At 40.5% G+C, this 15562-nt stretch overlaps 1 protein-coding gene across 1 annotated transcript in view; it reads right to left on the reverse strand.

The window, feature by feature from the left end:
* The window catches only part of DIP2B (disco interacting protein 2 homolog B), a 624447-nt gene that overhangs the window by 59351 nt on the left and 549534 nt on the right, over positions 1 to 15562 (reverse strand). Inside the window, 3 exon segments of the mRNA XM_053708237.1 lie at positions 1160 to 1202; positions 1204 to 1272; positions 11616 to 11737. Coding sequence (XP_053564212.1) covers positions 1160 to 1202; positions 1204 to 1272; positions 11616 to 11737 — 234 coding nt within the window.

Consider the following 15562-nt stretch of genomic DNA (forward strand, 5'->3'; position numbering starts at 1 on the left):
TGTATTAGACTTAGGACAAAGGGAATTTGTCATACTTAAAAAACAACCTCAGACTGCCTGAGGCTCCTACCTTGTCAGGAATTGAAAATACCACCAGCAAGGGGAAGCGAGACTCTCCAGATGAAATCAGAGTTCCTCTCCTCCTGGCAGACGATCCGATCGTCAAAAAAAAACTTAGCCGCCAAGCCGACGCTCCAAGACTCACTAAGCTCCGCTCTCTACAATAAAACTGAAAATCAGAGAGTCACGTGAGTGGGCTGAGAAAAGAAACTGCACCACAGGAATTACAAGCGCCCATTTCTTTAACGGCTCAAAACAAAAGTAAAAGAATTTCTATTCCTTAACCCGTATCCGGACTTCATAAATAAGTGGGAAATGTTAAAAACCCTTAACAACCCTTCAGCCAATGTAAAATAAAGGAAAACTCCAAGCTTAGTTCTTAATTAACCCTTAAGTCTCAGAAAAAAATATACAACATGCCAGTAAAAACTGCCCATAAATGTGTCCCAAAATAGATCCACCTGAGGGTTAACCTCTCAAGTGCTGTCCTTCAGTACCTAGAAGGCAAATGCACTTACCTGTGGATCCAGCTCGCAGGGCAGGTAACAGCTAGGTGTGACAGGCACTACCACTCCTGTCAGGGACTTGTAGGAAAAGAAAAAACAGAGTAACCAACCTGGCTTTCTGCAACGGGGGCAGCAAAAGTGTTAGAATAAAGCAAAGACTACCTCACCGCCTTCTAACTGCTAAAGGCCACCATTACTCTTACTAAAGAGATTAAAATGAACACAGCTAGACCTCATCCTTGCTTGCAGGGAAAAGTACCCATTAAAGGATTAAATATCTTCAGACACCATCTTCGCTATCCTCCCGTGATAAAGGCAAAGAGAATGACTGGGGATTATGGGTAAGGGAAGTGACACTTAACAGCTTTGCTGGGGTGTTATTTGCCTCCTCCTGCTGGCCAGGAGTTGAATATCCCTCTAGTTATTTGAATGAAGTTGTGGACTCTACATGCCATAGGAAAGAAATTCTATTTTATTACCTGACTACATAGGAATTGATGCATTTTACATTACGGTGTAAGGATTCAATAGATCCTGTTCTCACAAGTCAAATTTTAGTTATTCCAGATAATTCTAAATTCTAAATTATTTACCTGTATCAATGATTGTAGGCCACGTTTTCACTTCCACAGCTGAGGGCTGCTTCTTTGGATTTCAGCAATCTCAATAAGGTTTGTGTTGTGAGAATACAAGAAGCTTTGCTAACCTAAAATAGAAGCAAAGCAATCTGTAAAGGCCAACTTTTGGGAAATAACGTATTGTACACATTTAATCTATAAGTTAAAACAACATTGCAGATGTAAAAACATAAAAATACTTAGTGGAATTCCCTATAGAAGCACTCACCAACATAGAATGGCCTCTTAACATGGCCTTTTCTGGTGGCTATATACCATCTTTATTAAAAAGCAATGGCAAAAACGGAGGGAAACTTCACAGTATGCTGTTTTAGGGAATGGTTTGATAATTATAGAGGGACAGTAAACATCTTGTTTACTGACATTTTCTTTTAATTGTTTTCTATGGTCAAACCCCACCCACTATTTGCATATTAAACATTTTATATTACAGTTTCCTAGTGTTTCATGCCTCTTTAATTTCTTTTTTATATTGACTCACCATATTAGCATTCATCAATAAATCATTATCAAGTAGCAAAAGTGCCCAGGTTTAGAAAACCTCACACACACACAACCATCCTACAAATATGCTTTATTTGGAAAGCCACTATAGAACCAGGGATCCTGTCTCCAACGTGTGGCCTCAGCTGATGCATGCATATTCAATTTGTGAGGAGACATCAAAATTACTGCATAGGTCTTTCGAAGATAAGAAACAGCACTTGCAAAAATGACCTTTAAGACCCAATGACACATATGTTCGAATTACTGTCATAATCTGGGGTAATGTGCTGAAAATCCATATGAAGATTGTAGTGTTTGTCAGCATACAAGCTTTTGATGTCCACTGTAGAAATGATAAGCAGTCTTCAACTTTGCTCCCAGTCTTTCATTCAACCAATATAGATGTGAAGATGAAATGCCATTTCCAAACTCCATATCACAACAAAATAAGGGAATACAGATATCTTGAGCAGCATGAAACGCTAAAACTACCTTAAGCACAAATTCAGATACTGCAAATAAAACACTTTTGTCTTGAGGGAAGACCAAATAAGATTAACACCAGGAAGAGCCCATAGCCCACCTATTATTCTGGCTGAGCTAATAGCCAAAATAAAAAAATACTTCAATTTGGGATGAAGTGGAATGGTTGCTTTAAAGGCTCAAAAACATAAATTATGCTTACCTGATAATTTAATTTCCTTCTGTATGAGAAGAGTCCATGGCACCATTCCTTACTGTTGGGAAATACTGAACCTGGCCACCAGGAGGAGGCAAAGACACCCCAGCCAAAGGCTTAAATACTCCCCCTGCTTCCCTCATATCCCAGTCATTCTGCCAAGGGAACAAGGAACAATAGGAGAAATATCAGGGTATAAATTGTGCCGGAAGAGAAAAACAAATTTTGGTCCGTCCATCGGAACATAGGGGTGGGAGCCGTGGACTCTCCTCATACAGAAGGACATGAAATTAAAAGGTAAGCATAATTTATGTTTTCCTTCTAAATATGAGGAGAGTCACAGCACATTCCTTACTGTTGGGAAAACTATACCCAGAGCGCTAGAGGATCACTGAATGATAATGGGAGGGATAAAAGAGAGGTGGACCCTAATACTGAGGGCACCACAGCCTATAAAAACCTTTCTCCCAAAAGCTGCTTCGACCAAAGCAAAAAACTTAAAACTTGTAGAATTATTGAAAAAGTATGTAAGGAGGACCAGGTAACCCGCCTAACAAATCTGATCCATAGAGGCCTAATTCTTAAAGGCCCCAAGAGGAAGCCACCGCTCTAGTGGAATGAGCCGTAATCCTCTGAAGAGGTCTAAGTCCTGCTGACTCGTAAGCTAAGCGTAAAACACTCCTCAACCAAAAAATAAGGAAGTCGAACAAGGAAAGAGTTTGCCTAAAATCCTTAGTAGCTTGAAGATAAAACTTCAAAAGCTCGAACCACATCCAGATTATGAAGTAACGTTCCTTCGGAGGAGGATTAGGACATAAGGAAGGAACCACAATCTCCTGATTGATGTTACGATCAGAACACCAGCTAGGTAGAAAACCCAAGTGGGGTACGTAGGACAAGCCTTATCAGTGTGGAACACCCAAAAAAGGAGGCTCACATTGCAAGGCAGCTATTTCAGATACTCTGGCGTGCCGAGGCAATAGCCAATAGAAAAAGAACCTTCCAGGACAACAATTTAATGTAAACCGAATGCATAGGCTCACACGGAGCCCGTTGCAAAAAACTTAAGAACAAGATTCAAACTCCAAGGTTAGTTTTAAACACAGGTCTGATCCTTATCAGAGCCTTAACAAAAGATTGCATAGTCAGGAGCTCTGCGAGCCTCTTGTGCAGTAAAACAGAAAGGGGCCGAAATCGTCCCCTCAGGGAACTGGCAGAAAGGCCCTTCTCCAGACCCTCCTGGAGAAGGAAAGTATCATGGCAGTCTTAACCTATGCTAGGCCTAAACCACGCTCTTCACACCTTATGATAGATGCGACGAGTAACAGGCTTACGAGCCTGAATGAGAGTGTCAATAACCCTCTCAGAGAAAACTCTCTGGCTAGACTAAGCGTTCAATCTCGACGCAGTCAGCCTTAGAGAATCTAGATTTTGATGAACAAAAGGACCCTGTTCCAGCAGATCCCTGGCGACAAAGGTAACCTCCACGGAGGAGATGAGGACATCCCCACCAGGTCCGCGAACCACATCCTTCGCAGCCACAAAGGAGCAACCAGTATCACTGATGCCTGCTCCTGCTTGATGCGGGCCACTATACGAGGAAAGAAGTGGTAACGGCTCCGCCTGAGGATCCCTGGACCACAACCCATATCTGGGTAGCTTGGAATTGTGCCTGTATGCCATGAGATCTATCTCCGGCATCCCCCATTTGTTGCAAATCCCCGCAAACACCTCAGGATGGAGAGACCGTCCCCCAGATAAAGTATTGTCTGCTGAGGAAATCCGCTTCCCAGTTGTATCACACCTGGAATATGGATCGCTGACAGCGAGCAGTTGAGGGGCCTCCGCCCACTCCAGAATCAGAGATACTTCCCTCATTGCTAGGAAGCTCCTTCTTTCCCTCCTGATGAGTAAGCCACAAGGATATGTTGTCTGATTGGAATCTGATAAACTGGGACGAACCTAGAAGAGGCCAAGCCTTCAGAGCAGTGAAGATTGCTTGAAGTTCCAGAATTGTTGATCGGGAGGAGGGATTCCTCCTGGCACCCCAAACAGCTCCCCATCCTGATAGACTGAGTCCGTAGTCACAATCTCCCAGGATGGGTCTCAAGAAGGATGTCCTTGGGACGATGATCTGGACAGAGCCACCAGGAGAGCGATTCTCTTGACCGGTAGTCCAGAGAAATCTGTTGAGACAGATCCAATGATCGCTGTTCCACTGTCTCAGCATGCACAGCTGAAGAGGTCTAGATGGAATCTGGCAAAAGGAATAATGTCCATGCTGGACACCATGAGACCAATAACCTCCATACACCGAGCCACAGAGGGCCTTAAGGTACTGGGAATAAGAGAACTCGAATTCTAAGTTTATCTTCCAACCATGAGATCGAAAGAAGAAACAGAAGAGATTTAGAATTGGTCCTCTGCCAGACAGATGTTGCTTGAACCAGAATATCGTCAAAGTATGGATCTACTGCAATACCTCCGGTTCTGGCCACTGCAAGCAGAGCCCCTAGAACCTTCGTAAAAACTCTTGGAGCAGTAGCTAGACCAAATGGAAGTACAATAAACTGGAAGTGCTGGTCCAGGAACGCAAACCTTAGGAACGTGGATTGGAAAGTGAAGCTAAGCATCCTTCAGATCTATGGTGGTCATGAATTGTCCTTCCTGAACTAAGGGAAGGATAGACCTTATCGTCTCCATCTTTAACGAGGGAACAGATAGGAATTTAAGCACTTTAGGTCCAGAATCGTGCGGAAAGTGCCCTCCTTCTTTGGAACCACAAAAATATTTGAATAGTATCCCAAACCTCTTTCTGCGAGAGGTACCGGGACAATGACTGCTAGGGAGGAGAGATCCCTCACGCACCCCAGAAAGGCTTCTCTCTTTTCTGGCCTGGAAGACAGGTTTGATAAGAGGAATCTGCCCCCGGGTGAATGAGACTTGAAAGCTATCTTGTATCCTTGAGCGATGACCTCCAGGACCCACGGGTCTTGCAAATCCCCAAACCAAGCGTCCGAGAAGAGCAACAGTCTGCTCCCTACGTGATCCAGAACTGGATCGGGGGCCGCCCCTTCATGCCGACTTTGTCTCAGTGGGCTTCTTGCTCTGCTTGGATTTATTTCAGGACTGAGCCGGTTTCCAAGTACCCTTGGATTGCTCGGGCTTTGCAGCGGGCTGCTGACGTTGGGATTTATCAGAATGAAAATTAGGACCTTGCCCCTTAGGCTTAATGTGGAGGGAATGAAGTCTGGACTTAGAAGTCATGTCCGCAGACCAGGACTTCAATCAGAGTGCCCTACGAGCTTGAACAGAAAAACCTGAAGCCTTAGCCTTCAGGCGAATAATTTGCATATTAGTATCACAAATAAAAGGATTAGCCACCCTTAGGGCCTTAATTCTTTCCTGGATATCGTCGAGGGACCCTCCACCTCGATCAATTCAGATAAGGCATCACACAAGTAGATAGCCGCTCCAGCAACCGCAGCAACAGCCACTGTCGGTTGAAACAAATATGCCGTATGTTGAAACATCTTTCTTAACTGAGTTTATATTTTATTCATGGGCTCTTTAAATAACGAACTATCCTCAAGCGGGATAGTAGTGCGTTTAGCAAGCGTGGCGATAGTGCCATCCACCTTAGGGATGGAACCCCACAACTCCAATTGAGAGTCCGGGACCGGAAACAATTTCTAAAAGGAACAATACTTTCACATTCATTCTTAATAATATTCGCCATCTTTACGGGAACCGGGAAAGTTTGTGGTACAACCCTGTCCTCGTAGACCTTATCTAATTTAGGAATCAAAAGGTTCCTCAGGCAATTTGGGCTCTGGAACCTCTAACGTAGCCAAAACGTCCTTCAACAGAAAGCGTAAATGCTCAATCCTAAATCTGAAGTCTAGTTTCTCCACAGCTGTAGGTTTAGAGGCAGCATATTCCAACCCAGAAAGAGCGTCCTCTGAAGTATCAGAGGCGCCTTCATCATCAGATAATCTTGTATCAGATAAATCCAATAAACTAGGATAGCAATATTTGACCTTTCGCTTGTGCTTACCAGGGTGAGGTAAAGCACTAAAGGCTGCAGACACTGCCGTTTGTAACTGCTCAGTAAAGTCTGGCGGTAAAAGGCCCCCTCCAGATGGAGGATTAGGAGTGCTACGGGAAGCTGCATGTGTATTAGGAGATGATTGTAGGGTGTGCACCTCACAGGACAGAGACTCCTCAGAGGTGGGCAGCTCAGTGGTATCAAACATATTAAACTTCTTTGACATGATTACTTTATCAAGGCATGTGGAACATAGTTGAACGGGCGGGTATAGCGTGGCCTCCTCACAATATAGACAGGTATTCGACTTAGGTAAAGAGGGAGTACCCTCTAACGCATCAGAATCCTCCATAGCTTGCGCTTACAAAGCAGATTATTGACTATTAAGAAAAAACAGCACCTTTATACCCCCAATGGCTGGGGCACTTACCACCTCCTATGACCCTGGCCAAACAGAGAGGAAAGAAGTGTAACCACACCCGGTCACATGGTGCGCAATGCAGGACCGCCCCTGCTATACTAGAAAAAAAAAAGCGCCAAGCCTTTCAGGCTGCACAGCTCACCAAAACGAAAGTAAAAACCTGTATGTTCCAACAACTGCCTGAGCCTAAAAAACATCTCACACATGTCGCAGCATAATCAAATAAACTTATGTGATTAATCCCCACTGTTCAATAATCCCCCTCAGGACAGATTAACCCTTGATTCCATACAGATAAAAGGAGCCACACTGTGACCCTGTCTTCTGGCGTTATATGTATAAAAAATGAAATGATCTTAATGGAATCTATGCTGTGGAACAGAAACACAGCCTCTCAAGTTTGAAAGTCTTGTAGCATCGCTCCAGGCATGGACTTGAGTGATGGAAGCAGGCAGTGAAACTGGTCAACACTGATTGCTTAGGAGCTGTTAATACGAATCTGGATGCGTTCGCATAAAGACTCTCCCTGCATCTTCAGACCCTAACATTCGTCAATGCTCTCACTGAGAGGCTGACAAGACTCCAGTCCCATTTCGAAGGGTAGATACCCTTCATAAGAAACTACTCAGAATCTTCTGACACTTCTCTGCCAACCTCCTGTGACAAAAGGCAAAGAATGACTGGGATATAAGGGAAGTAGGGGGGAGTATTTAAGCCTTTGGCTGGGGTGTCTTTGCCTCCTCCTGGTGGCCAGGTTCAGTATTTCCCAACAGTAAGTAATGATGCCGTGGACTCTCCTCATATTAAGAAGAAAGATCTTCCAAATTAAGATTAAAGGGAAATCTCCCTGGGTTAGTGTTTAGTCTGCATATGAAACTCTCTTTGAACAAATTGAACCAATGGCTTATGAGCATATGTGACTCTAATAACGCAGTTTAAAAGCACCGGAACTGAGACCTTTTGTGCATTTATAATGTAAAAAGAATCAAGTACTGGATAAACCAGATAATCCAATGATAAAGTGTAGTAGGCTGAAGATGTATACACATTTGTGCTCAGAAATGGGTGTCCAAATAATTGGACAGAATGACCACCAAGGTTATATGTCAAGCTGAACTTGAAACATGACAACAAATTGAGGAAATATCTAGAGAAAGCCTACATATAAATTATTCAAAATATAGAAACAACAAAAATATAGTAACGCTGTCTATGCTTAACAGAAAGGTAAGTTACTGACAAATCTTTTTACCTGATAATTGCACTCCAAGGGAAGAATGCCTGTTACTTTAGTCCCTCTTTTGCTGGGTCAGATGAAATACTTACCTCCGAGAAAAATGTACTGTCTGCTGGGATAGCATTTTGGGCAAGTGCATTTTTGTTGACAGATGAAGCACAGTAACAACTAGAAAATATTGTAATCGCCATTGCAGAAACATCTGGCATCCTACATCAGACAAGGTTTTGAGTGTTTCCATGGTTTCTAATTGCAAGATACTACATCATAAGTGAAAGGACAGAGTTAGACAAACTGCTTTGAGTTCAGCAACAATAACTTGTCTACTGGACCAATGTCATATGTAGAATTGCTCTTCATGGCAAGATCTGAACTTGGTAGTCACACATATCGCCTGGGGTTCTGGCTGGAACTTGCCTTGCTGAAAATGCAATCAAATCATCCACCAGGACAATGTCGATTTTATTTTGTGCGGAAAGGGAACACAAGCTGTGTTTCATTCTGGTGATGCCTGGTATCCAGAAAGTAAACTAGAATAGGACACATCCTCTACCTGGCCCATTGTACACACGGAGAGTGGAGGACAATTTTTCTATAAGAGTAATCCAAGTAAGCACTGTTCTGTTTGCCAAGACCCTGTTGACTAATTGAATAAGGGGGGCAATACTGTCCTCTTTCAGGGAACACTACTTTGAGTAGCAAGTGGCAAATTGTGCCCCCAAAAAAGACTTAGAATAAGGTGTTTTTTTCAATCTGAACATGCAGTCGTGCTTGGTTTAAAAAGCCACAAGTTTAAAAAATGACATGTTGAAGTTCTCTCAAGGATCCACAATAAAAATGTTGCACAATAAGGTATATGTAGCTTGTGATACATGATAATATTGGGTTTTCCTTTAAAAAGTCACCAGGACCTTTGTAAAAATTCTTCATGGAGGGGCTAGCAAATTAAATTGGAAATGATAATGATCAACCGTAAGTGGAATATGCAGATATACATAAAGTCTATCATCCGCAATGCCTGCGGAGAATGAAGAATGTCATCAGCAGCGAAATTCCATTTTAAAGGTGTGTTCATATAGTTGTTCAATGCATGAAGATCTAATACAAGTCACCATGAATTTTATTTGTTAGGAACCAGAAACACGTGGAAGTAAAACCCAAGTATTCAATTGAGGTGAGGTGTGCCTATCTGAATGGCTTTGAGAAGCATACAATTTTTTCTTTATAAAGCACCACCCTATACACAGTATTAAAGGACACTGAACCCAAATTTTTTCTTTCAGGATTCAGATAGAGCATGCAATTTTAAGCAACTTTCTAATTTACTCCTATTATCATTTTTTTTCTTTATTCTCTTGCTATCTTTATTTGAAAAAGAAGGCATCTAAGCTTTTAATTGGTTCAGAGTTCTGGACAGCACTTTTTTATTGGTGGATGAATTTATCCACCAATCAGCAAGAACAACCCAGGTTTGTTCACCAAAAATGGGCCCGACATCTAAACTTACATTCTTGCATTTCAAATAAAGATACCAAGAGAATGAAGAAAATTTGATAATAGGAGTAAATTAGAAAGTTGCTTAAAATGTCATGCTGTATCTGAATCACAAATAAAACATTTGGGTTCAGTGTTCCTTTAGTGCACATAGTATACACACTTTTTGTATTACTTTTTATATTTATGTTGTATAATAAGTTGTATCTTACATTTATTGTTATCATACCACAAATATTTGCTTTGGAGTATGTATCTGCTACCCAATTTCCTAATCAAAGCTCTCATCTTGCAATATTTGTTGCTAATATAACTTAACAATAAAGTGGATGGTATAACTATGATATAATCTAAACTCCACTTTCATTAATGATTTTTTTTTTCTCTTCAAAATAAGTGTTTTTACAGCTAATAGCTCCGATTTACTCATAAACACCCCACCCCCCGCAACGATCTACCACTTTTTTAATTCAGTGACGTTTCTTCATCCGGCAAATTGATTTTCCTGGCCTTTAGGAAGCAGAGTCAGGGATCCGTAGGAAAAAAGAAGCACATGCGCAATTGATCCAAGGGGCGTGCTGTGTAATCACTTGGCCGCCTAAAGGCCAGAAAACCAGATAAAGAAACGTTACTGAATAAAAAAAGTGTAGATTGTTGCCAAGAGGAGGAGTGGTCTGAGTAAATTGGAGCGATTAGCTGTAAAAACACTTATTTTGAAGAAAAAAAAAATCATGAATAAAAGTGGGTTAGATTTGTATCTTAGTTACACTGATTTATGTTAGCAACTAAATCTGGCATGGTTTGTTATAGTACTTCTAGCAGGAGACCTTTCTCCAAATAAGATGCGCAATAACTTGCATTTTTAATACTATAACGCATAGTCATACTGAATATATTCATTTTACTATCATGCAATTTTTCCTCAGTCAGTATTGAAACAGAGACGGCCTAGTTCATGAATATGACATTATCTCTCACAGCCTGAATAATACAGATTAACATGGACAGTTGAAATACAATAGGGCACTTTGGCAATAAGAACATATGAGAAACAACGTCCTCCATATTTCAAAAGGAACATAAGAAATGGGAAAAATTTAGGCTCCAAACACTGCAGATTAGTCTCTCACTCCTTGCTTACATACATATATACATATACACACACAGGAAAGCATAAAATATACCCACTTACCCAGGACTATAGGGCAGTATTATCAATCATATAAAGTGTGCAAATTACTAAGGCAAATACAGATTCATTCTATAACCAATAAAAAATGCATAATACAAATATAGTTAAAATAAAACAGCTCCTGTATAGTAGAATGTAATAGGCCAGGGTATTAAAAAAATGTCACTGTATTGCAGATTAAACACATAAAGAACTTGTCAAAATCGGGACACTAAACCCAAATTGTTTCTTTCATGATTCAGGTAGAGAATAATACAGTTTTAAACAATATCCCAATTTACTTCTATTATCTAATTTGCTTCATTCTTTAGATGTCCTTGTTGAAGAAATAGCAATGCACATGGGTAAGCCAATCACACAATGCATCTATGTGCAGCCACCAATCAGAAGCTACTGAGCCTATCTAGATATGCTTTTCAGCAAAGGATATCAATGAAGCAAATTAGATAACAGAAGTAAATTAGAAAGTTGTTTAAAATTACACGATATTTCTAATTCATAAAAGAAAAAAAAAACGGGGTTTTATGTCCCTTTAACAAATGCTCTGACCAACAGAGTCTGACTAATGCACTCACAAACATATGGGCATATTCACCAACACACATGAAACTGAACATTAAAATAAAGAGTATAATGTTTAAAGGAGTTTTAGGAAAGGCAATTATTCCTCTCACAACAAAGCTGTTTAACCAAACCATATATCATGAATGTTGTCAAAAAGAATATAGTTTATACTTAATGACATAATTATGGTTTGCCAGTCATGTAATATATTGTAAGTGTAGGTCACAAAGGCACATACATAATTTGCTGTATTTGATGTAAAATATTGTGGTGTTTTTAACACTACTTACATCTACAATCATGCGCACTGTAGGTAAGGTGGCGGTGAGGTTTTGAGCATGAGGAGGCCGCACGGTTACAGGAATACAGCCAGCGTACAAACAACCATAAAATGCAGCAATGAGCTCAATTCCTGGAAGGCAAACAGAAATGACATGCTTATTAAGAGACTTCCTTTCCATTACATAGTAATCTACTGCTGCCAGGCAGAAATCAATATGCAAATTACTAATTTGTAACCTTTATATCTTAAAAAGACATTTAACTTTACGGGAATAGATAGGTATTCATATTTAATGTAATATTATAGAATAAACATTTGTATTTATATATAAAACAGAGTAATTTCTACTGGCAACAAAAAAGTAAATTTATGCTCACCTGATAAATTAATTTCTTCTATGGTACGACGAGTCCACGGATTCATCCTTTACTTGTGGGATATTATCCTCCTGCTAACAGGAAGTGGCAAAGAGCACCACAGCAGAGCTGTCTATATAGCTCCTCCCTTAGCTCCATCCCCCAGTCATTCGACCGAAGGTACAGGAAGAAAAGGGAGAAAATAAAAGGTGCAGAGGTGACTGAAGTTTAAATAAAAAAAACATAATTTATGTAAGAACTTACCTGATAAATTCATTTCTTTCATATTAGCAAGAGTCCATGAACTAGTGACGTATGGGATATACATTCCTACCAGGAGGGGCAAAGTTTCCCAAACCTCAAAATGCCTATAAATATACCCCTCACCACACCCACAATTCAGTTTAACGAATAGCCAAGAAGTGGGGTGATAAAAAAGTGCAAAAGCATATAAAATAAGGAATTGGAATAATTGTGCTTTATACAAAATCATAACCACCACAAAAAAAGGGCGGGCCTCATGGACTCTTGCTAATATGAAAGAAAATGAATTTATCAGGTAAGTTCTTACATAAATTATGTTTTCTTTCATGTAATTAGGCAAGAGTCCATGAGCTAGTGACGTATGGGATAATGATTACCCAAGATGTGGATCTTTCCACACAAGAGTCACTAGAGAGGGAGGGATAAAATAAAGACAGCCAATTCCTGCTGAAAATAATCCACACCCAAAATAAAGTTTAATGAAAAAACATAAGCAGAAGATTCAAACTGAAACCGCTGCCTGAAGTACTTTTCTACCAAAAACTGCTTCAGAAGAAGAAAATACATCAAAATGGTAGAATTTAGTAAAAGTATGCAAAGAGGACCAAGTTGCTGCTTTGCAAATCTGATCAACCGAAGCTTCATTCCTAAACGCCCAGGAAGTAGAAACTGACCTAGTAGAATGAGCTGTAATCCTCGAAGGCGGAGTTTTACCCGACTCAACATAGGCAAGATGAATTAAAGATTTCAACCAAGATGCCAAAGAAATGGCAGAAGCTTTCTGGCCTTTTCTAGCACCGGAAAAAATAACAAATAGACTAGAAGTCTTTCGGAAAGACTTAGTAGCTTCAACATAATATTTCAAAGCTCTAACAACATCCAAAGAATGCAATGATTTCTCCTTAGAATTCTTAGGATTAGGACATAATGAAGGAACCACAATTTCTCTACTAATGTTGTTGGAATTCACAACTTTAGGTAAAAATCACAAGAAAGAGCAGATAATTCAGAAACTCTTCTGGCAGAAGAGATGGCCAAAAGAAACAAAACTTTCCAAGAAAGTAATTTAATGTCCAATGAATGCATAGGTTCAAACGGAGGAGCTTGAAGAGCTCCCAGAACCAAATTCAAACTCCAAGGAGGAGAAATTGACTTAATGACAGGTTTTTATACGAACCAAAGCTTGTACAAAACAATGAATATCAGGAAGAATAGCAATCTTTCTGTGAAAAAGAACAGAAAGAGCAGAGATTTGACCTTTCAAGGAACTTGCGGACAAACCCTTATCTAAACCATCCTGAAGAAACTGTAAAATTCTCGGTATTCTAAAAGAATGCCAAGAAAAATGATGAGAAAGACACCAAGAAATATAAGTCTTCCAGACTCTATAATATATCTCTCTAGATACAGATTTACGAGCCTGTAACATAGTATTAATCACAGAGTCAGAGAAACCTCTTTGACCAAGAATCAAGCGTTCAATCTCCATACCTTTAAATTTAAGGATTTCAGATCCTGATGGAAAAAAGGACCTTGTGACAGAAGGTCTGGTCTTAACGGAAGAGTCCACGGTTGGCAAGAGGCCATCCGGACAAGATCCGCATACCAAAACCTGTGAGGCCATGCCAGAGCTACCAGCAGAACAAACGAGCATTCCTTCAGAATCTTGGAGATTACTCTTGGAAGAAGAACTAGAGGCGGAAAGATATAAGCAGAATGATACTTCCAAGGAAGTGATAATGCATCCACTGCCTCCGCCTGAGGATCCCGGGATCTGGACAGATACCTGGGAAGTTTCTTGTTTAGATGAGACGCCATCAGATCTATTTCTGGAAGTTCCCACATTTGAACAATCTGAAGAAATACCTCTGGGTGAAGAGACCATTCGCCCGGATGCAACGTTTGGCGACTGAGATAATCCGCTTCCCAATTGTCTATACCTGGGATATGAACCGCAGAGATTAGACAGGAGCTGGATTCCGCCCAAACCAAAATTCGAGATACTTCTTTCATAGCCAGAGGACTGTGAGTCCCTCCTTGATGATTGATGTATGCCAAAGTTGTGACATTGTCTGTCTGAAAACAAATGAACGATTCTCTCTTCAGAAGAGGCCAAAACTGAAGAGCTCTGAAAATTGCACGGAGTTCCAAAATATTGATCGGTAATCTCACCTCCTGAGATTCCCAAACTCCCTTGTGCCGTCAGAGATCCCCACACAGCTCCCCAACCTGTGAGACTTGCATCTGTTGAAATTACAGTCCAGGTCGGAAGCACAAAAGAAGCCCCCTGAATTAAACGATGGTGATCTGTCCACCACGTTAGAGAGTGTCGAACAATCGGTTTTAAAGATATTAATTGAGATATCTTTGTGTAATCCTTGCACCATTGATTCAGCATACAGAGCTGAAGAGGTCTCATGTGAAAACGAGCAAAGGGGATCGCGTCCGATGCAGCAGTCATAAGACCTAGAATTTCCATGCATAAGGCTACCGAAGGGAATGATTGTGACTGAAAGTTTCGACAAGCTGAAATCAATTTTAGACGTCTCTTGTCTGTTAAAGACAGAGTCATGGACACTGAATCTATCTGAAAACCCAGAAAAGTTACCTTTGTCTGAGGAATCAATGAACTTTTTTGGTAAATTGATCCATCCAACCATGATCTTGAAGAAACAACACAAGTCGATTCGTATGAGATTCTGCTAAATGTAAAGACTGAGCAAGTACCAAGATATCGTCCAAATAAGGAAATACCACAATACCCTGTTCTCTGATTACAGACAGAAGGGCACCGAGAACCTTTGTAAAAATTCTTGGAGCTGTAGCTAGGCCAAACGCAGAGCCACAAACTGGTAATGCTTGTCCAGAAAAGAGAATCTCAGGAACTGATAATGATCTGGATGAATCGGAATATGCAGATATTGCATCCTGTAAATCTATTGTGGACATATAATGCCCTTGCTGAACAAAAGGCAAGATAGTCCTTATAGTTACCATCTTGAACGTTGGTATCCTTACATAACGATTCAATATATTTAGATCCAGAACTGGTCTGAAGGAATTCTCCTTCTTTGGTACAATGAAGAGATTTGAATAAAACCCCATCCCCTGTTCCGGAACTGGAACTGGCATAATTACTCCAGCCAACTCTAGATCTGAACACAATTCAGAAATGCTTGAGCTTTCACTGGATTTACTGGGACACGGGAAAGAAAAAATCTCTTTGCAGGAGGTCTCATCTTGAAACCAATTCTGTACCCTTCTGAAACAATGTTTTGAATCCAAAGATTGTGAACAGAATTGATCCAAATTTCTTTGAAAAAAACGTAACCTG

Source organism: Bombina bombina, chromosome 3, assembly GCF_027579735.1.
Source record: "Bombina bombina isolate aBomBom1 chromosome 3, aBomBom1.pri, whole genome shotgun sequence".
NCBI classification, from domain to species: Eukaryota; Metazoa; Chordata; class Amphibia; order Anura; family Bombinatoridae; genus Bombina; species Bombina bombina.